Here is a 23542-nt window from a genome sequence, read left to right on the forward strand (position 1 = left end):
GTGGGGCGGCGGGGATGCAGTCGGGAGGCCGACTTTGGCTCAGAGGAAACGGATTTCTCTAGGCGTTAAAAGCGGTCCAGGAGCTGGACAGGCCACTTGGAAATGAATGAACTCAAACCTAGGACTCTCCTCTTTGGGACCTCGACTTCTGCGGTTTCATAGTTCGAAGAATTATATTAGAGATTAAAAAATAAGGCTAATGTTCTGTGAGGCGAGAGGAAACTGTTTCCCCCTTAATACTCATAAAATGACTCCGTGCCTCTTATTCAGCTAAAGGCAGAGTAATAAATACCCTCCCCCACCTGACACACGGCTGTAAGTGGGCATCTCTTGGTCTAGTTTTACAGTGTTGGAGAACTCAACCATGATTTTGTGTGAGCAGACGTGTAAAATGAGCCTAAAGTTCTGTGAATTAACTAAGGGAAATCAGCCCAAATGAAGGACTATATTGTATCTCATGATCTCAAGAGAGCTTGCTCACCTCCTTGTCCATTCTACAAAGCTAATAAATACGGTTACTTTTGAGCACTGACGCTTTGAAAATAAAAACAAATGGTTGAAACCAGCCGAAAGCTTTTTGAAAGTTTGCAAAATAATTTTTGATTCCCTAAAATGCCTTGCAGCTTTGGGTTTGAACCAAATTGTAAACCAGTAGACTGCATTTCAGTTATGCTGCGCAATAAAACACTTACCTTCGATGCTTTAAAACTGAAATGCTTTGTAACTGCTTCGCAGCTAAAGTCCTTCGAACATGACTGCTTAAACAATTTACAGTTCTTAGGAAACACATCTGGGTTTATGGAACATTTTCCAACTAGCACATGAATTTGTTAACATTATCTCATTTCTAGGACATGGGAATAAAGGCGTCGGCACTCCTACTGCCTATTTTCTGTTTGAAAAACAGTGTAGGAGTATTTCCGGGGTGAGTTTGTCATTACCAGCGTTCCATGAACGACTCACCAGTCCTGTTAAAGCATCTTTTCATATCCATAGTGGCACAGGGCCAGCCGTCAAAGGCCCTTCCAGGGTCTGACCGCTGGACAACTTCTCCCCTCTCCCAGCTTTCCTTTAACGGTTTTCAGTTTGTGGAAGGTCTTCGTTCCCAAAAACACACCGATCGGATCGTCAGATTCATTTGTGATTAGACAGTGGCACAAAGCTTACGAACAGGCGCAGAGTAACATCATAACGAGTTCTTCCCAGGTCTCCGCGTTGTGACAAGATGCAAGTTAATAACTGGTCCAAACTTGGGGCTGGGGAGATGGCTCAGGGCTTACCATGCAACACTGGTGGGCCAGGTTCTCTGCCACTCCACAGAGTTGTCCAGCCACCACATGCACGTCATTTCACATGCACAGAAATCTAAACAAATACTCTAAAGATTAATCCAGTTAAGAGCACTGTCTGCTCTTGCAGAGGATTTGTGTTTGGTTCCTAAGCACCCAATGGTGACGCTCAGCCATCTGCAACTCCAGTTCCATGGGATCGATACCCTCTTCTGACCTCTGAGGACACCTGGTACACAGACGATGATGCACAGACAAAACATTCATAAACATGAAAATAAATATTTAAAAAATGAAGTCTATATTCATCTATGTTGACGGAAAAAGAGGTGCAAAGTACAGTTAATCTCCCCGTGCCCCTCAGGTAACGTGGCGTGTTTGATGTTCTGTACTCCTGTCTCCACTAGCGTAGCTGTCTAGAGTTAGCTTGATATTTTCTTTATCATCCCTTACTCCACTCAGCTGTCCCAAGTCCAGCAAAGATGCAAGACAGCGTGCACCAACCTTGACGTGCCCACAGAGGCTACAAGAGAGCCATGTCTCCTGGAACTGGTGTTAGCCATTGCTCAGTAAGGGTTCTGGGAACTGGACCCTGATCCTCAGAACGAAGGATGGACGCTGGGAACTGGACCGTGATCCTTGCACGAAGGATGGACGCTGGGAACTGGACCCTGATCCTCAGCACGAAGGATGGACGCTAGGAACTGCTGGAGAGTCTTGAGTCATTATTTGCCACTGTAACTTCCAAAGCTGATGTGTGATTGGTTACTTCCATGTTGTCCTTGGAGTCTGAGTAAGTTGCATATGCAAAAATATTCTTTGATGCTCCCTCATGTAGCTCCTCCTTTTATTCATGGCTGAGTCTAGCACCTGGGTCTTGCGATGTTTTTGCTGCTTAATCCTGCACCATCAACTTGTACAATACCACCTGGTTCTGAGTGCCCACTTGAATTTTTGTCTTTCCCTGCTTTGTCTGGTGTCAGCTATCAAATTGTGTGGCTGCATCCAAGGTCTCCTCATCAGGAATCGCTGACCACATCCCCGTATCTGATTGCAGCACCCATGTATGTTCTGTTCTGCACTTCTCAGACTTACCCGTCTTCAAACCATGCCATTCCTCATTGACATGTCACTCTTTATTTCTCCTTTCTTTTTTTTTTAAAGATTTATTTATTTATTTATTTGTTTATTTATTATGTATACAACATTCTGCCTCCATGTATGCCCACATGCTAGAGGAGACTGCCAGATCTCATTATAGATGGTTGTGAGCCACCATGTGGTTGCTGCGAATTGAACTCAGGACCTTTGGAAGAGCAACCAGTGCTCTTAACCACTGAGCCATCTCTCCAGCCCTTTATTTCTCCTTTCTAGCCATTTCCTGGCTCATCTTTATTATCATTCTTATGATCCCTTGGTGTGGTTTTCTTCTGCAGTACTTGCCTGCACTAATCCAGCTCTTTAAAAAAATTAACTTGGACTGGGGAGATGATTCAGTCAGTAAAGTGCTTGCTATACATGGCAGAGGACCTGAGTTCAGTCCCTGGAATTCATGTAAAGAAGTTGGGATTAGCATTTGTCTCAGATTAGCATTTTCTTTTCTTTTCTTTTCTTTCTTTTTCTTTTTCTTTTTTTTTTTTTTTTTTTTTTTGGTTTTCCGAGACAGGGTTTCTCTGTAGCTTTGGAGCCTGCCCTGGAACTAGCTCTTGTAGACCAGGCTGGTCTCGAGCTCATAGAGATCTGCCTGCCTCTGCCTCCCAAGTGCTGGGATTAAAGGTGTGTGCCACCACCACCTGGCAGATTAGCATTTTTTTATGGCTTGGAGAAGTGTCCCCCAAGGTCCATGTATTCAAGGCAGGTCACTGGGGCTATGTCTTCCTGTGGTTATGGGTTACCCTCAGATGAATGGGCTGTTCTGCCACATGCTTCTGCCATGATGTACTTACAGTACTGTCTTAGTCACTGTTCTATTGCTGTGAAGAGACACCATGGCCATGGCAACTCTTATAAAGGAAAACATTTAATTGAGGCTGGTTTACAATTTCAGGTGGCATGCAGGCAGACATGGTGCTGGAGAAGTAGAGAAGTAGCTGAGAGATCTTTATCCAGATCTAGGCTTGGGACAGGCTTTTTGTTGTTGGGTTGTTTTTTGTTTTTATTATTTTGTTGTTGTTTTTTGTATAGCCCTGGTTGTCCTGGAACTCTCTGTAGACCAGGCTGGCCTTGAACTCACAGAGATCCACCTGCCTCTGCCTCCTGGGTGCTGGGATTAAAGGAGTACACCACCAGGCCTAGTTGACAATGTTTTTTTTTTTTAAAAAAATATTTATTTATTAAATATACAGTATTCTGTCTGCATATATCCCTTTAGGCCAGAAGAGGGCATCTTATCTCATTATGGATGGTTGTGAGCCACCATGTGGTTGCTGGGAATTGAACTCAGGACCTCTGAAACAGCAGCCAGTGCTCTTAACCTCTGAGCCATCTCCCCAGCCCCAAGAATGGGTTTTTTGAAACCTTAAAGCCCACTCCTAGTGATGCACTTCTCTTTCAAATAGTGCCACTCATTGGTGACCAAGTATTTGAATCCAAGAGTCTACAGAAGCCATTCTCATTCAAACTCCACAGGTGTAAGTACAAGTTCAAAGCAATAGGACCGAGTAATCAGAGACCGAAATCAATGTAGCTTCAAGCTATGATAAACCTTTCCCCTAATACCGATTGGTTATCTCAGGTATTTTGTTATGGTAGTGAAAAGCTTATTAGTTACTTTTCTCATCACTGATCAAATACTCGACAGAAAGCAACTTTAGGGGAAACATTTATTTTGGCTCAGTTTGAGAGAACACAGTCCATGACAGGAAAGGCATGATGGCAGGCGGTTCTGTGATGGCAGGAGTGTGGCAGGCAGCTGCTTGTCAGAGCTCAGTGGACCAGGAGACAGAAGCAGCCTATGTGTCAGTGACTCACTTCCTCCCACGAGGTGCCACCGCCTAAACATTCCACCTCCCTGAACACCATTGCCAGCTGGGGACTGGGTGTTCAAGCACACGAGCCATTGGGGAGCATGTCACATTCAGACAATAACACTGACTAACACAGCATTCAATACAAATACCCTATTGAATTTTCTACCTCTCTACCTCTATTCCCTTTTCCACAGTCACTTTTTTTTTTTCCCCCAAGACAGGGTTTCTGGGTTGCTTTGGAGCCTGTCCTGGAACTAGCTCTACAGACCAGGTTGGCCTCAATCTCAGAGATCTGCTTGCCTCTGCCTCCCGAGTGCTGTCCTGGGATTAAAGGTGTTAGCCCAGCCCAAAGTCACTATTTTCTATCTGTTCTTATTAGATCTCTCATTTTCTCCTATAGACAGGAGAGCAGTCACCACCACCAGATAAAGACTGACCCGCTGGCCCTCAAACTCATACACTTTGGATCTTCCATGATGCATGCATGTTATGAGCCTTCCTGACCCCAGGCATTAACTAGCTACCATCTCTGCTCTGCTTTGACAGCAGAGTGCTCTGGCTTGTCTTTGTTCTCTGGTTCTAAAAGTCTCACTTCCTGTTTTCTCAGTGTACTGCAGCTGAGGACCTTTCTAGTTCATTGCAATGACTTTGACAAGGTCATAAGATGATATAATAATATATAATTATTGCCAAATCAAATACCTTTATGAGAATATCTGTGTAAAAAGTTGACTGCTCCATTATTCCTTTGGTTGGGTTGAACTTTTCTTGCCTTTTCTATTTCAACATATCTATACCTCTTCCCCTTCCTCATCCCATGTCCCCCCTCTCAAATTCATGATCTCTTTCTTTTTGCTACATGTATATACTTATATATTATGCGTACACACACACGTGTATATATAACCCACTGAGTCCATTTAGTTTTATTTATATGTACATGTCCAGCCAGGGCTCACTCCTGGGATTGAACAACCTATGCAGGAGAAGTCATCCCTGCCTGGAGGAAACGGACACTGATCACCTGTAGCTTTTCTTCTTCTTTTATTTATATATATATATATTTATTATGTATACAATGGTCTGTCTGTGTATATACCTGCAGGCCAGAAGAGGGCACCAGACCTCATTACAGATGGTTGTGAGCCACCATGTGGTTGCTGGGAATTGAACTCAGGACCTTTGCAAGAGCAGGCAATGCTCTTAACTTCTGAGCCATCTCTCCAGCCCCATCACCTGTAGCTTTTCATCTAGAGGTGGGACTCTATGGAACTGTCCCTGATAACACTGGCATGTCAGCTGTTGATGTCATTATCTGATCTGTTCAGGTGTATTGTTGAGAACTCGTGTGCAGCTTCTCCATCATAGACAGAAGACACCATCTCACAGCAGATGTTCTGCTCTCTGGCTCTTATATTCATCCCCCTCTTTTGATTTTCCCTGAACTTTGGGTATAGGGGTTGCACTGAAAATGTATTAGTTGGGGTTGGGCCCCCCACAACACCCTCATATTTTAAAATGTTTCTGGGTGAGGTAGCATTTGCTTACAGTCTTAGCTACTCAGGAGGCTGAGCCAGGAGGATCATTTGAGCCCACAAGTTCAATACCAACCATTCTGAACAAGTGAGATGGAGCAGCTAATGCTCTGGACAGTCTAGACCCTCACAGACATGTCTAAAGGAAAACACAAGCTGTCTTGCCCCAGCCTCATGCTCTAAGCTAGGAGTGGGCCCACCAGTCTTGAGACCCTGCTTCACTGTGCACACACCAGTGGGGACCATTAAAAAGAGCAAGGTTACAGTTTGGTGTCTTCTCTATTTCCGTTTTGTTATGCTGCCTTCAGAAGAGAACTATCTTAACAGTGAGACAAACTTCCCAAAGACTCCAAGCAAAACCCCCCAAACTCCAAGCAATGTAGCTTGAATAAAGAACACATACACGTGTGTGTGTATCTATATATCTATCTTCGTAATTCTTAAGCAATTAAATACAGTAAGCTCACTACTGGCACTTTATATATAGTAATAAAGGTAAAGGGTATACACAAGCTGTCTTGTGGCTGGGCAGATACTATGCTGTTCTAGAAAACTGACTTCTCATTGCTGGTCAGTGTTACTAGAAAGGTAAGGAAGTCATTGGCCTGAGGTAGCAGCTTCATGGCTTTTATTCCATTAAAAATGACAGCACAAATCCATCTTCAGAGAACAGAATACATTTAAGTTTCAACAGTGTACAAAATTAAAGTTTGGACATCTGACCCCAGGTTTAACATGAGCATTATCTTACAAGGTGATTTCTTTTCTTTAGTAAATGACTTACTGGGCCAGGGAGAGTATAGTTGGGAAAGTGCTTGCCTTGCAAGCCAGAGGACCTGAGTTCAAGCCCCAGAGCCCCTTTAAGGAAAGATGGGTGTGGTGGCATGTGTTTACAATCTCAGCACCGGGGAAGAGGAAGTGGAGACAGGCAGATCCCGGGGGTTGCTGGCCATCGCCTACAGGGTGTGTTCCAGGCCAGAGAGGGGCGCTCACAAATAAAAATGGCAAATGGCGGATGGGCAGTGCCTGGGGAACAACACCTGAGGCTGGCTTCTGGCTTACACACACACACTCACTCACAGCATATTAGAGTTTGTATTATTCTGGAAGCAAGTCATCTCCTAACTCTTCATCAGCAAAATCATCCTCGTCGACTCTCTTTTTGGCTGCAGTTTTTGGTCTTTCTATTTGGGGGCCCAGTGGATCCACATAGGAGGCATCTAGGTTTCAAAAGAGATCACGCCATTAGAATAGAAAGAACAAGGAACTTGAAAGCAATCTAGACTCAGTCCACCCAAACCCCATGACTCCGAGTGAACAGAAATGCTCTTGCAGGTCTGACCAGTCTGCACATGTCAGTTCTCAGCAGTTCCCCAGGGCAGGACACACTTGCCACCTCCGGGTCTTCCTCAGACCAGCTGTGCTGGAGGAGCTGGGGGGGGGGGGCGACCAGCACTTGCCTATTTCTTTGTTACTGCTACTTTCATAGGGTTCATCTGTCCCAGGCAAAGCTCTGAGCTTGGCACTCAGTCGTTCACTTTTACTACTGGCACTATTGTTCTGGCCACTATCTGAAAACAAAAATAAAAATGCATTTGTTTAATAAGTCAAGGATTCATGACATCACATTGCACATCTTAAATCATATGTGTTTGCCAAGAAATACATAGTCTGTTTCATCAGAAGCTGACTCTGGGGGATGGAATTCAGGTTTGAAGGAAATCTCTTGTTGGAAGTCTGAGCACATATAAAACACCACTTGAGCATCTGCAGCTTGCAAATGTGCGCTTACTCATGGGCTTCAGTTTTATTTTTTACGTGTATTTACTGTTTTGTGTCTGCACTTGCCAGGCATATGTGTGGAGGTCAGAAGACAACCTGTGGGAGTAGGTTCTTTCTACTCAGGTCATCAGGCATGGTGACATACGCCTTTCCCTCCCTGAGCCATCTAGTTCTTGTTGGCCCTAGGTTTCAATTCTAGAGAAGCCGTAAGAAGCTGAGTGGTTGCCCTGAAGATTACAACTGGAAAGAAAGCATCTGAAGGAAGGACGAACGGACGGTGCAAAACCAGCCTCATCTCAAGGCTGGCGAGGTGCCCTGAAGATGCAACAGTAGGTGTGGTGCTGTTGTGCTCTTTGTTTTTGAGACAGGGTCTCAAGTGTCCCGGGCTCAGGCTGTCTTTGAGCTCACTCAGTAGCTGAGAGATTCCCCTTCAATTTCTTATCTCCCTGTCCTCACCTCCCGAGTGCTGGGAGTGTGCCACCACACGGGCTGTTAGCATCTGGAGACTGCAGTGCAGGCTAATCACGAACTCAGGGTGGGCAAGGAGGCCTGTACCACACAAGCACTGTCTTCAAACATTTGAAGATGAGAAAGATTTTAACTCACTATCGGGAAAAGCTTGTAAAGATTATGGCTGCCAAAAGCTAGCACCTATTTGGGGAAAACACAATTTATGTTAGTCAAGATTTTCAGAGACATGGGCAATGGTGGCATACACCTTTAATCTCAGGACTCGGGAGTCAGAGGCCGGTGGATGAGGCCAGCCTGGTATATAGAGCAAGTTTCGGGACAGCCAGGGCTACACAGACAAACACTGTCTCGGGGGAAAAAATTCAGAGAGACTGAACACTAACAATGGTAAGAAATACCTGTATTATTTTTCTTTTTACTTTTTTCTTTTTATTTTTTTCCTTTCTTTTTTTTCCAAAACAAGGTTTCTCTGTGTAGCCCTGGCTGCCTTGGAATGCTCTATAGACCAGGCTGACTTCAAACTAGGATCCTTCTGCCTCTGTTTCCTGCATGCTGGGATTAAAGGCGTGCGCCATCGTATTTGGCTTGTTCTAGTCAGTTTTATTTTGTTTTTGTTTTGAGATAGGGATTCACAGTATGACCCTGACTGGCTTGAACTCATTTTTCATCAAGGCTGTCCTTAAACTCACAGAGGTCTTCCTGTCTCCTGGAGAGAGCACTAGGGTCAAAGGTGTGCAATACCACACCTGGCCCAGTATTTCTTAATTAAAAACTTGTTTTCATTATTGTTGATGTGTATGCATGGTGTGTTTGTGTGGTATGGGGTCTTGAGTCATGGTTCATATGTGGAGGTCAGAACAACTTTCTGGTGTTGGTTCCCTCCCCTTACCTTTATGAGGGCTCCAGGGAGCACACTCAGGTTACCAGGCTACGGTATGGCTAGCGCCACCACCTGACGAGCTACCATACTGTATGGCAAGCACCACTGCCACCTGACCAGCTACCACACTGGGGATATTTATTTCATTTTCCACATACATACAAGTTGACAACAGAACTCTGAGATCTCCTTTAGGCCCTTGCACTCTCCTAGAATCCTGACATGTAATTCCTAGTCATAGAAGATTCAAATCCTGTGAAAAAAGAAACCTTTAAGGAAATGAAACCTGACTTGGGTATAGTGGTACAGGCCTGTAGTTCCGGCTAGGAGAGGAAGGTCATACTCAGTCACATAATGAGTTCAAGCTCAGCTTGGGACATATGAGACCTTGTCTCAAAAACAACAAATTACTAACCAAGCAACCAAACCCTTGACATCGTTTGATTAGCTTTACTTGTCCATTTGAAAATGCGGCTGGTATAGTGGTACCCACTGTCACGGCCAGCACTCCATAGGCAAAGGCAGGTAGATCTGAGGCACAGGCTAGACAGAGCTGCATGAACTCTGCCTCAATCAATCAATCAATCAATCAATCAATCAGCAAACAAAAAGGAAAAAATAAAAAGCAAAATGACACATCTCACTGTATTGCTTAGAGTGGGTCTCACACTTCTGTGGGGTCAAATGAACCCCTTGCTTCAGCCTCCCAAGTAGCTTGGGCTATGGGCAGCTCCCCATGCTTGGCCCATACTACAGTCTAAGGGGTACCTTATTCATACCATTGGGAACAAATAGGTTAATACTCATGACTGAGTCTGGCTGGAAAGCTGAGGAGAGGGCTCAGTTGGTGAAGTGCTTGCTATGTGGACTGACAATTTCCTAGAATTCACATTAAGTCAGGGCGTGGTGTCACAGGTCTTTAGTCCCAACACTGGGTCCCGGCAGAGGCAGGAAGGTCTCTGAGTTTGTGGCCAGCCTGGTCTACAGAGCAAGTTCTAGGACAGCCAGGGCTATTCAGAGAAACCCTGTCTAAAATTTAAAAAAAGAAAAGAAAAAAAAAAAGCCAGGATGTTAGGTAAACCCACGCTTATAATCCCAGCAATGAGGGGTGGGGACAGAAGGATCCTTGGGGCTCATTGGTCAGCCAGCCTACTCTACTTGGCAGACTCCAGGCCAATGAAAGATCACGTCTTCGCCGGGCGGTGGTGGCGCACGCCTTTAATCCCAGCACTTGGGAGGCAGAGGCAGGTGGATCTCTGTGAGTTCGAGACCAGCATGGTCTACAAGAGCTAGTTCCAGGACAGGCTCCAAAACCACAGAGAAACCCTGTCTTGAAAAAAGCAAAAAGAAGCCGGGCGGTGGTGGCGCACGCCTTTAATCCCAGCACTCGGGAGGCAGAGGCAGGCGGATCTCTGGGAGTTCGAGGCCAGCCTGGGCTACAAAGGGAGTTCCAGGACAGGCTCCAAAGCTACAGAGAAACCCTGTCTCGAAAAACCAAAAAAAAAAAAAAAAAAAAAAAAGCAAAAAGAAAGATCATGTCTCAAAACACAAGATGGAAAGCTTCTGAAGACAATGCCTAAACACAAGCTCTGGTCTCTACATATGTGTAAACACTGAGGTATACACACATTCATATATACAACTAATAAAATTAAATCACTTTTTAAATTGTATATTCATTTCACTATATCAAAAACCAGTAACCAGTATTTCTGAGGGAAGTTATATAAGTTTAGGAAATAAAAATTTGGGGAGCAGCTCTTCCCTTCCCTGGCATGGCTAGAGAGGCAGAAGTCTGCACTTTGCCTTGTGTTACCTCACAGTTTGTGAAACTGGTTTTCCTGCGGTGCCCTACCCTGGGTGACTCTATTCTAAGTACAGATGAACGGGCAGGCTGACTGACAAGGCACAGACTGACAACGAAGTAACTTCCTCCTAGAGGTAAAAGGGGCTACTCTGCTAAGTTGAGTATACTGAGACCCTGGCATGGCAGAACTGTCACACAGGACCTCCGGACTGAAGATGGGGACAACACTCCTGACTCATAACTGACAGCAAAGCCTCCACCAACCTGCCATCTGACCACCTGGTTTGTGCACAGGACCAACAAGCAGAGAACCTCTGACATCTGTCCAGTTGTTTACCCATCAGTCCTGCACCTCATGGTCCTGCATGTCCACTTCTGCAGATGAAGAGTTTCCAGAAGCTTCTCCAACAGGGTTCTTAACCTACCCCGCCTCTCCCCACAGACTTCATATCTCTGTCAGCCCTCTGCCTCAGGAAAGCGTCTCTGAACTCTGCTGTAGCCTCCTTAGCTCTTCTGTAGTCATCCCGTAACCTACATACACAGACTTGTAGACATGACTTCTGTGTCACATGCAACTGTGGGCTTCTGTGTCACATGCAACTGTGGGCTCAGAGTCAGTGTTAGCAGGCTAATACAGGGCAAAAAAAAAAAAAAAACCCAAAAAACAAAAAACAACAAAAAAAACAAAACAAAACAAAACAACAACAACAACAACAACTGGTGTTTGCCCTAGCTAGCTATCCAGGGAATTCAGAACTACTTGGCAAATTGCAGCCAGCATAACTTTTGTGAATTTGTCTTCAAGTCTGACACTGCGGAAAGACACAAATGTGTCCATCTGTTTCTGGTATGGTGTACTCAGGACAGTAACCCTGAAACCCAGGCTTCCTGGATGCCACCCAGATTCACACATCACATAATAGCTGTCTGGCTGAGGCAGGTATACAAGGTAGAATGTGGACTTTCTTTATATGCATATCCCCAGCTTCTGCAGCTCCAGCTCAATAAGCTGGTGGACTACAAAATGTGGCCGACTTCGTAACAGTAGCTGAACATTTGGACAAACTAAACACACTACAAAACATGGCTGGCTTAGAAACAGTAGCTGAACATTTGGCAAACTAAACACCATGCTCTTTCTCTGCCTTATCCTCAACCCAGCTCCAACTCTGGAACAGCGCCAGCTTCCTGTCCTTACAGGCAAGGCTACTGTCCCGGGACTGTTCGCAGAAGCTCCCAGCAGGTCTTGGTGCCAACTCCACCGTCTTGGTGACCAATTGTAACATTTTAGTGTTGCTGTTTTACATATGCACTCTTTTCCCCTTGTGACAAAGTGATCCTTGAAAACATTTTTTTTAGATTTAGTTAATTTTATGCATATGCGTGTTTTGCCTGTGTGTATGTATGTGAACTTTGAAATGCCTGGTGCCGCCGGGCGGTGGTGGCGCACGCCTTTAATCCCAGCACTTGGGAGGCAGAGGCAGGCAGATCTCTGTGAGTTCGAGACCAGCCTGGTCTACAAGAGCTAGTTCCAGGACAGGCTCCAAAACCACAGAGAAACCCTGTCTCGAAAAACCCAAAAAAAAAAAAAAAAAAAATGCCTGGTGCCTGTGAAGGTCAGAAGAAGGCACCCCGTGGTTGTGAGCTACCATGGGTCCTCTGCAAGAACAAGTGCTCTCAACCCCTAAACCACCTCTCATGACATAGTGATCTTTTCAATATAAGGTCTCTCGCCAAACTAAGTAAGGCTAAGGGGCCTATCTATATACGCTTCCATCACGTTTTCTTCAAATAAAAATGAATTCAATTCCCGAGAAAGGCGTCTTTGCTTGTTGAGAAAGAATATGCTTCCTAATGAGGCAATTAATCATAGAGAATAACTTGGGGCTACGCACATACCCATCTCTGAACAATGTACCTAGCAATCTGTTAGCAACCTAGGAGCCCGGCTTGCATAGAGCTTGCTTTAAACAAGAAGAATAAACTACTCTCCTGAGCAACCTTTTGATACTCCTTGGTTTCAGTTGTACCATCTGGGAACTACAGGCAATGGGCCAATCCGCCCTAGACTGGTTTTGGGTACATGTGTGCAAGCAGGCAAACTGTGTCCTTAAAGTGAACTTTTAAAGAGAATTCTCTACTTACCGTCTTATGCCTGTGCATAATTTGGGCATCCATATGATTAAAATCAGATGCATTATGGGAAGGGACATGCACAGTAAGCAAGGACTTATGTAATCCAAACCTGCCGGTCAGAGGAGAGAAGCACCTAAATTGCACCCATACTAACCAAACTTCCCCTCCAGTTAAACTCTGGGAAAGGAAGCCCCCAACCAGTATCTGGAGCCTGAGCACTCTGACAGAGTTTATCCCAACTGCTCAAGTTCTTTGCTTTCATCAAGTTTTCCTACTATTCTGCAATCTACATGGGCTTTAATTTCATTCTCAAGTAAGAAGCCAAGAACCTGAAAACACCCAGTCTGCTCCTTGCCCAGTGATAACATAGAATAAAAATTATTTACAGTGGTTGATAAACTCAAGGCAAGAAAAATGGTAAAGAGAACATAAAATGCAATGCAGTTCTTTGGTTAATTTTCTAAATGGTTAGAATAATACTGAGGGTTTGCTTGTTTGTTTGAGTTAGAGTTTCTCTGTGTAATCTTGGCTGTCCTGGAACTAGCTCTTTAGACCAGGCTGAACTTGAGCCCACAGAGATCCTCCTGCCTCTGCTGGGATTAAAGGTGTGCGCTACCTGACATGACTGAGGTTTTAAAATCAGATTCAGATGCAATGATTTGCCTGAACTGAGTACGTGTTACATTCACATAAGCAATGAGAGCAAGAACAATGCGTGGACGTGCCCCTTCAGCACCAGTGATGTCTGAACCGCCATGAGTGCTAAACCAGTGATGGTCTGGACCGCCACGAGTGCTAAACCAGTGATGGTCTGGACCGCCACGAGTGCTAAACCAGTGATGGTGCGGACCGCCATGAGTGCTAAACCAGTGATGGTGCGGACCGCCATGAGTGCTAAACCAGTGATGGTGTGGACCGCCATGAGTGCTAAACCCTGCTGCACCCAGTACAAGAGGGAAGGACGCACTCTGGCCACCTGATAGCCTGAAGGTGGCTTTTATCTTAAATAGTTCCATGAAGTCACACCCATAAAACATTTTAAACAACCATTAACATTCCTTGCATTTTTCTCCTTTTATTGATTTCTGGGAACTTTCTAGTGAACATCATTACTGCACTCTGGCTGCACCCCTAAAGTTATGATAGGGCATCCAGGTTTTAGGGCTCCCAGAGGTAAAATCCTCTCTTAACTATAGCTAGGAAGTCTGATAGCAGATCCTGTCCAGGGTAGGTAGCAGGGGCCTGCAGTGACCACCACAGGACAAATTACATTTGGGGCTATGTGTAGTTAACATCTCATTTATCCTTAGTGTTTTCTTTTTTTTTTAAACGATTTATTTATTTATTATGTATATAGTGTTCTGTTTGTGTGTATGCTTGCTGGCTAGAAGATCTCATTACAGATGGCTGTGAGCCACCATGTGGTTGCTGGGTATTGAACTCAGGACCTCTGGAAGAGCAGTCAGTACTCTTAACCTCTGAGCCATCTCTCCAGCCCCCCATCCTTAGTGTTTTCTACCACAAATAATGTGCTAAATATTGCACTGTGGGTACTTTACACACTCTCTCTCTCTCTCTCTCTCTCTCTCTCTCTCTCTCTCTCTCTCTCTCTGTCTCTCTAACTCTTTGTCTGCATCTTGATTTAGGAGGGTCTTCTATCTGTTGCTTTCATTGGTTAATTAATAAAGAAAACTGCTTGGAAAAGCAGGCCTGCTCGCCTCATCACTACACATCTGGGTCTCTCTCTCTGTCTAATGGGGACATGTGCACATTCATACGGGGCCAGATGTCATTCTTCACCATGTGCCTTGGACCTTGCTTTTAGAAACAATCTCTTATTGGCCTGGCAGTCACTGGTTAAAACAGACTTCCTCACTAGCAAAGCTGCAGGGAGGGTCCCCTCCTGTCTCCACGCCCCCAGCACTGAGATCATAAGCAGGCACCACTACACACAGCTCCTTGTTTTTTTGAACATAAAAGCTTTATTTATATGTACTCATTCACATTGCTTTTACAGTCTCCTGCACCCCAGGCTTGCCTACAACTTATTTTGTAGCCCAGAATGACCTAGAACTTGTGATCTTCCTGCATCCTCCTCTCAAGTACTGAGATCTTGGGGGTGCACCAGCAGGGCCAGTACTTACGAGGTACTGGATTTGGAGCTCAGTGCTTCCTGAACGAAAGACATGCACTCTAACACTGAGCCACATTAAAAAGATAATTATGTAAACTGATAACTATATCAATGCATTGTTTAGTTTATGTCATAACACAGCTCTTTATGCGGGTCCTGGGGATCAGCTCTGGGGCCACCTGGGCTTGCATGGTGGGTACTTTATAGACAGAGCTATTCTCTCTCCAGCCCTGATTATTTTTTAAGAATTAAACACCCAAATTTAGTAAAAACTGGAATTCTATTCCTATTTTCTTTTTTCTTCTTCTTTTTTTTTTCTTGGTTTTTCGAGACAGGGTTTCTCTGTGGTTTTGGAGCCTGTCCTGGAACTAGCTCTTGTAGACCAGGCTGGTTTCGAACTCACAGAGATCCGCCTGCCTCTGCCTCCCAAGTGCTGGGATTAAAGGTGTGCGCCACCACCGCTCATCTACTTTTGGTCTTTCTTTCACCCCCAAGATGATACTGATATAAAAGTAACTAGGAGACACAGTCTGGCAGTGTGAGGAACTGTTGGTATCTAGAAACACTGCTGCAAACGGACGCTCATCTTTACACAGCGGGGGCTGAGGTATTCACTCTCCTCTGCTGATCTAAACATGTCACACACAATCAGCTGACACGGGAGACTTTGGAAAATCTGACCCTGCCAGCTGCAGTCACTACACTACTCATGAGAGGAGAGGGAGCCTATGCAGGGATTCAATAAAGACAGAAGCAAAAGAAACACTGATTTAGTGTTTTGTTTCTTAGTTTGTTTTGAAACAGGGTTTCTTTGTGTAGCTTTGGAGCCTGTCCTGAAGTCATTTTGTATATCAGGCTAGCTTCGAACTCAGAGATCCACCTGTCTCTGTCTGCCCCATGCTGGGATTAAAGGCCTGAGCCACCACCGCCTGAGAATTTAATATATTTTTAAATCATATTTTGAATTTTAAAGCTTAGATACCTGACATGAGAAGTGAGTTGGGGAAGGAAAGGACAGTGGCGTTAACTATGGTTAGTGTTTAGCTGGGGGCTTCACCCCAGCCCCCTGGCACCCATTTTGGAATGTTGGGCAGAAAGTTCCATTTCAAAGCTCCCTCCCCTGGGAGTTGCCTCAGTCCATCAAACCTCACAACCTGAGTTTGATCTCTGGGACCTATGTGGTAGAAGGAGAGAACAGACGTGCGTGTGTGTGAGTGTGTGTGTACACACGTACATGCCACAGCACGTGTGTGGAGGGCAGAGACAGCTGTGGATCAGTTGGACCCTTGCCTGAGTTCTGGGGACTGAGGTTAGGTTGCCTGGCTTTCAGGGCAAGTGCCTTTACTGCGTTATCTCACAGGCTGTGACAGTCACTGCTAACTCCTTGCCTGGGAGGCGAGTCTCTGGGTACCCCTGTGGGAAGCTGTCTAGATTAAGTCAGCCTCTGAGAATGTGTTAACGGACACAGGAGACCCACCGTTCCCACAGGAGGCCACAGACCACAGAGAAGACAGGTCGAGCGCCCGCGTGCACTTGCCCCTGTCTCCCTGTCCTCCACTTCTGGACTCTGGGCACAGAGGGTACAACGCCACCAGCTGCCTCAAGCCCCTGCTGCTGCGGCCTCCCCTGCAGGGAAGGGCTGTGACCTGGAGCTGTGAACCGGAATAAAGCCCCCTCTCCCGGAAGCGGCTTTTGTCGGGTGTTGGGCTTATCACAGAAGCAGGAAGAAGAACTAACATTCTTATCTTGGGTGGTCTGTGATTCAGTAATCTGTTTCTGACATTCCAAGTGGATTCATTGACATTTCCATTCACAGTGTTACTGGGATAGTCAGTCAGCACTCTGTTAAAAGCGGTCTCTTGGTGAGCCAGCAATGTGTTTCTTTCCTGGGCCTTTCATGTTCTTGTACATGTTCCTCCAGGGGCCGGAAACTCGGGCAGAGCATGGATGTGGAGCCAGCACAGTGGCTCAGCGAGTAAAAACACAGGCCCGAGTTCGACCCGCAGAACCAACTTAACAAACTTGTCCTCTGGCCTCCACATACATTTTATGACACAGGGGTGCCCTTCCGTCACACATAAGCACACACAATAAAGAAACGATAGAAAAGAATATGGATGTGGTACTAGGGTGGACAGCAGCGTCTCAGTTGTGCCGAGTGAAGTCGGAGTACCGCACTGGCCCTTACCCAGTGGAGGCCCACGCCAGTCATTACTTTAAAAGCTCTCGGTGTAATCTCACTTCTTCCTCTTGGTAGCTCCCTGCAGGTGGGTCCTAGTCTCCTCTCATGTTACTGGCAGGGAACTAGAACCAAAGGCTTGGTGACTTGCCCAGACTCACTTATAATATGGTTTGACTAAGGAGTTCAGGGACTGGGAACTACGCATAGTGATCTTAAACTCAGCCAAGCTAAGGCCAGAGGAGAGGCAAACGTGTCAGGAGCCATTTTTCCCCCCAAAATTATTATAGGGATCATCGCCCTGAGGAGTTTGCAGAGGGCTCCACTTCCCAATTGTATTGAGAATTGTTTTATTGACAAAGCCTATCCTACACCCAAATTCTCTGTTAATAGAGAGCTATCTTTAGCGGAACCCGCCTCACATTCCAAACTATCTAGAGAACTAGGTGTGTCAACTCGTGAACTCCTGGCAGAGGAATTGTCACCTGACCCATTGTAACCTCTTAGCCTACGTGACCGACGTGGACCACGCGGCAAGATCCCGTGCCCCAGTTCCCCAAGCTCTTCATCCAGGGGCTATATAAGCTGTAACCATGACGCTAATAAACGGAGGCTTTGACAAGAACTCTGCTTGGCCTCCTTCCTCTCTCTTGCCCATGTCTTTTCAGGTGGCGCCTCTCCGGGACCCTGGAATAACTGACCAGCCGGGCGGGTTACAATCCCTAGACTAATGACCCGCCAAGGCGGTCAACACAAACGTTCTCCTAAAAACACAGAAGTGTATCGCAAAACCACAAAGCTGTTAAGGGAGATGTTTCTGGAGGTAGCTGAGGTGTAAAGCGCTAATGAAGTTTGAGGAGAAGGGCATGGACATGGAATCTCACGGCCCAAGAAGTTCATTTGCTCAGATCGCTGGAAACTGGCACTTAGATCATGGGGCAGTATCATATGCCACTACCATCACAGAAAGCTCAGCCTGAGCAGGGCCTGACACTATAGACCTGAGACTTTTCATACACACAGCAAGCTAGGAAAAGGGTTGGGAAAAGGCAAAGGAGAATATATTGGAACATTTGAATATCATGGTCTTCAAATCCTTATGTCTAATAATTTAGTCTGATGCCCATTCATTTGTATAATGTGCAAAGATGCTTTCATAATTCAATGGCAGAGTGGAGTATATCACTGACATGGGGTCTGTAATCCTAGATTATCCATGCATGGTCTGGCTTGGCTTACAGAATTACTAAGCCAAATGGAATGCCAGAGCATCTTAACAGAGGGCACTAATGTGCAAAGTTCTGGATGCCAATACTGAGGGATTTTGGCATGTGTGTCCCTCTATCCTCCAATGCTTATCCCTAAGAAGGTATACATGCTGCAAAGTGGTCAGAAACTAGGGTGTCCAGCAAAACCATCAATTTGATCTCTGGAGTGAAGGGGCTGCTCAAGGTGCAATCGACAGGACCGGCCCTCGGGGCTGGCTTCTCCACAAGAGTAGCCCACTCCCTTCCTCCAGGTGACTCAGGTGTAGTACCTCCTTGGCAAGAAGACTGTAGCGACCACTCCAGACCAAATCTGGGGATCTCTCCATTCCTGGAGGCATAGGAGTGTGGCCTTTTCAGTCTCTGCTTGTAATACCATGAAAACCCAGAAAAACTATTGAAAGGTGTTTTCTAAACAAAAACAACAAAAACCGGCCTGTTTTGGGATTATAATCTCCAATTCAAATCTGGACTTTTACAAAACTAAGATGTCCTTCAGAAAGTGACTGAAAAGCGGATTTCTTTTTTTTTTTTAAATTTATTTTTATTTTATGTACATTGGTGTTTTGCCTGTGTGCATGCCTGTGTGAGGGTGTAGGGTCCCCTAGAACTGGAGTTACAGACAGTTGTGAGCTGCCATGTGAGTGCTGGGAATTGAACCTGGGTCCTCTGGAAGAGCAGCCAGTGCTCTTAACCGCTAAGCCATCTCTCCAGCCTCTGAAAAGCGGATTTCTGTTCACTGAGCCATAGTGATTTCTGTTCATTACAAAGTCACTCGGAGCAAAACCATACATTTCCACTGGAGCAGTTCACATTCAGGACACTGTCAAAAATCACACGAAAAAGCACAGCAAGCCACTACAGTTACACAGAGCAAACGAAAAAGAGCAATTCACAACAGAGCCTTTAGTAACACAGCGCTCAGGAGAGCCCACAGACAGTGCCAGGGAGCGTCGGGCAGCGCTTTACCAGGAAGCATCCTCGGCCAGGGGAACGGGTACACGAGAAGCAGACGACACGCAAACAGTTTCCTGACCTCCTAAGTGGAGCCAGCACACTAGGAGAGAACAGGGTTCTTCTCCTCCGTTTACCACAGAGAACAGAAACACCGGGACTTCGCTGAAACTGTAGAACATGTGGTTCTCGTTTTGGTGCCGACATTCTTTTTTATTTTATTTTATTTATTTGTTTGTTTGTTTGGTTTGAGATAGGGTTTCACTGTACAACAGCCCTAGCTGTTCTGGAAGTTGCTTTGTAGATCAGGCTGGCCTTGAACTCACAGAGATCCACCTGCCTCTGCCTCCTGAGATTAAAGGTGTGTACCATCACTGCCTGGCTGGATGCTGACATTCTTGATTTAATTTTTTTTGCATGTCTATCAATATGCTACTAAACCCTGACCCCCAAATTCTGCTTATAAAAAGCAATGCATTTTTTTTTTTTTTGCTTTGAGTAGTTACAAATATTTAAATTCACTTGGTTTTAGTTAGTTCTGTAAAAGCATAGTTCTGAAAATCCTGGGCATGGCCTCAGTGCGTGGGAGGCTGAAGCAGGAGTGTGGCCGTGAGTTTCAAGGTAAAGCTGGGCCACCACAGCGACAGCAGAAAGTCTCATGGTTGAGGACATGTGTCCCAGGCAGTGTGGAGGCTGGCTCCATGGCTGTGCACAGAAGGGAAGAGGCATCTCAAGGTGAGCCCTGTAGTGCCAGTGCCAGGGTGAGACCTAAGGCTGGATACCACGCTGGCACGCACTGGGAACCGGCCATGGGAACACCAGAATGACCTTTGCCTGTAACTGCATCACACTTAGCTTTGGCATTAACCGAGTGGAGCCATGGTTCTCCCAGCATGGGCTGGGGTGCCGCAGCAGGGACAGGACCTGGCAGCTCCTTAGACTCCACAGTGAGACCCTAGGAGTCTTCAGCAGTCTGATGAGCCTTCTGCATGACTCTGAGGCTGGAGCTACTTGGAGAAGGAGAGGTGATCTAGTCTGATCCAAAAACACAAACCCAATCAACACACCAGAGCTCTCAGAGGTGAACCCTGCAGACAGCTACACTGTACAACCATATCCTGACACAGTGGGTTCCTTGTATCCTTCTCCGATCAGACTTTCAAAGCTACTTTATGCCCCTGTATTTTTGTTTGTTTTGTTTTGAGACAGGGTTTCTCTGTGTAGCCCTGATTATTCCAGAATTGTGTAGACCAGGCTGGCCTCGGACTCAGAGAGCCACCTGTCTCTTAAGTGCTGGGACTACAGGCATGCGCCACCATGCCTGGTTCCTGCATTTGTTTTTACCACATTGTACTTGCTTCAGGAGGGCTTTGTGCAGATCTCTACTGAAAGCCTGTCTTCCCCACCTGATTTGTGGATGTGTGGAGGCCGAGGGCTGTCCTGCTGCAGAGACTGCCAGGAATCATGGGTTCACCATGGAGATGTGGAGAGGCTCGTTCCCTCTAGGAACCCCTAAACGGGAATAACGGGGATGGGAAGGTGGAGCACCTGAGGACAAGGGGGCTGCTGTAGTGGGCTTGCGGGTGTGCTGGGGCAGGGGCGAGGGCCTCCCAAGGCAGACAGAAGAAGGCAGGCACAGCCTGTTTATGCTGACTGCAGGGTGGGTGCTGAGAGAGGTGTTCACATCCGACAGCAGGATGAAGTGAAGACGTAGGGACTGACGTGCTTGAGGTGTCAGAAACAGGGAACATTTAAGGCCAGCGCTAGGAGAAGCCGCAGCACCCGGGGAAGGTCCTGGGCAGCCCTTTAAACTGGTGCCAAGCAAACCAAGCGACATGAGGCCCTGCGTGGAAAGTGTCACCAGGGCCAAGTTTCTCCTTGGAACAGCTTTTTGTGAGTATAAAGCTCACTGTGTGCTAGCAGTATTTGTTTTGGCCTGAAGTGGACTGGATGGGAGAAAGCAGAATTGGTTAAAACTGGCAGTGGAGCAGTGGGGAGGCAGGGGCTGGGGCAGCTTCCCCTGACACACAGGCATCCCTTCTCTCGCCTGACTGCAGAGGAGTTAAGGCCAGTTTGGGAGGGCACTGGGGGGCTGGGCAGTCTTCCTGGAGACTGCTGAGAGACCTGGGCAGCCTTTCCAGACTGCCTCCCCAGCTCTCCCTCCGCTGCAGCATCCTTTACAGATCTAAGGCAGGCTTTTCAGAAACCCAGGAGGCTGAGGCTTCCAGATGAACAAGCAGCTCTGGAAACGGAGTGTAGGGTGGCAGGCATTAGGAACATTCTGAAAACTTGAGGTTTGCAGAGGTGTTGTCCTCAGAGCTACTAGAATTTTTTCTTTTCTCTTTCTCTCCCCTGCCCCGCCCGCCCTCTTGTTTAGTTTTTTGAGACAGGGTCTCGTTCTGTAGCCCCAGCAGACCTGGAACCAGCCCACTGTTTAGCACAGGCTGGCTTCAGATTTGTGGTAGTGATCCTCCTGTATCAGCCTCCCAAGCGCTAGGCTTACACGTGGGGGCCACTCACCCAGTGTGGTCTTGGGATTATAGTGCATGGTGACTTCTTTCCTAAAGGTCAGCTATGAACAGGATACTCAGTTTTAAAAGAGCCCAGGTCACATATCTTCCCGTTTCTATGAACAAGTACTATCAGTTTGATCTGGGGAACCTTCTAAGTTTCTTCTTTTGAGGGGAAGGTGGGGATGATAGTGTCTTGGTTTGTAGCCCAATCTGGCCTAGACTGCTCCTTGACACAGCAAACTGACTTTGACGCTACCTCCTGCCTCTTAGGCTCAACACCAACCACTCCTCCTCACTTCTCAGACTGTGTGTCATGGCTCCTGTGGCCTAAGGAGGAACAGGCCAGGAGGTAGAGGTTTATCTGGGGAGGATGGTTTGGCTCTTGAGGAACCAAGCTGTCTGGCTAGAACTATATGTCACCAATGACTATAACTGCCTAAACACAGCAAAACAGAGCTCTGGATTCATGGTAGACTCTTTGTCACAACTGCAGTTTTCTGTCCACAGGAAAATCAGAAAACCCATGTGCTTTTCTGCCCAAGCAGGCCTGGCAGTGGCACTGAAGTTCATGTCTTTCTAACTGGATGTCAACCACCTCGCCAGCGGGGACCGCATCCCACTCCTCCCCACGTGCCAGCGTCACACGCCTGCATTAGGACACTATAGGCAACCTGCTGGCTTGTCAGCCAGAGCAGGGCAGAGTGGGGGACAGTGCTGAGTGCGGGGATGAGAGGATGGAGGGAAACGTAGCATTTATATTTCTTTAAAAATTAGCTTCTTTAGGCCGGGCGGTGGTGGCGCACGCCTTTAATCCCAGCACTCGGGAGGCAGAGGCAGGCGGATCTCTGTGAGTTCGAGACCAGCCTGGTCTACAGAGCTAGTTCCAGGACAGGCTCCAAAGCCACAGAGAAACCCTGTCTCGAAAAACCAAAAAAAAAAAAAATTAGCTTCTTTAAAACTATTACATTTCTACTGCCACTACCAGTACCTGACAGAAGCTGAGAAAAAATAGAAAACGCATTATAATACTTTGTTAACAAACGATGCCACAAGAAACCAAAATCAAGGAATTTAAAAAATGTCAAGAACTTCAAAAGCATATAAAGTATTAAAGGCTGGCTCACAAGCAGAAGTATGCTGTCAAGATCAAGACAGGACGTGACACACATCCCCTTGTTAGAAGGGCAACGCCGCTGAGGTAGGTCGGACTAGAGATCTGGGCTGTCAGCAGCCCCAGGGCCACATTGCTTCTCATGCTGAGTTCTTTACAAGGGAATTTTGAGATCTTTTTCTTTTTGGTTTTTGGTTTTTCGAGACAGGGTTTCTCTGTAGCTGTAGCTTTGTTGTCTGTCCTGGAACTAGCTCTTGTAGACCAGTCTAGCCTCGAACTCACAGAGATCCTTCTGCCTCTGCCTCCCGAGTACTAGGATTAACAGTCAATCCTCATTCATATGCCCATCTATGCTATTCTCCAACGTGAATTTGACTAATCAATGGGCAGAAACAGGCATGTAAATTAAGAACCAAATATGGCAACATTTACAAACACATATCTATCAGAACAACCACTTGCCAGGTTAGAATAGGTGAGGTTTCACTGTGTACATAAATAAACAGACAAAGAACAT

At 46.2% G+C, this 23542-nt stretch overlaps 1 protein-coding gene across 3 annotated transcripts in view; it reads right to left on the bottom strand.

Moving 5' to 3' along the window:
- Window positions 1-6388: 6388 nt before the first annotated feature.
- The window catches only part of Ift88 (intraflagellar transport 88), a 106493-nt gene continuing 89339 nt past the window's right edge, over window positions 6389-23542 (bottom strand). For 2 of the 3 annotated variants that reach the window (XM_057786580.1, XM_057786581.1), the window contains exons 25-26: window positions 7254-7364; window positions 6389-7013 (exon numbers count right to left, since the gene is read on the bottom strand). In XM_057786580.1, coding sequence (XP_057642563.1) covers window positions 6892-7013; window positions 7254-7364 — 233 coding nt within the window. In that variant the 3' untranslated portion in view covers window positions 6389-6891. The remainder of the gene's footprint in view (window positions 7014-7253; window positions 7365-23542) is intronic. The other variant, XM_057786582.1, reaches the window with a different exon arrangement.

This window comes from Chionomys nivalis, chromosome 12 (genome assembly GCF_950005125.1).
Source record: "Chionomys nivalis chromosome 12, mChiNiv1.1, whole genome shotgun sequence".
Lineage (NCBI taxonomy): Eukaryota > Metazoa > Chordata > Mammalia > Rodentia > Cricetidae > Chionomys > Chionomys nivalis.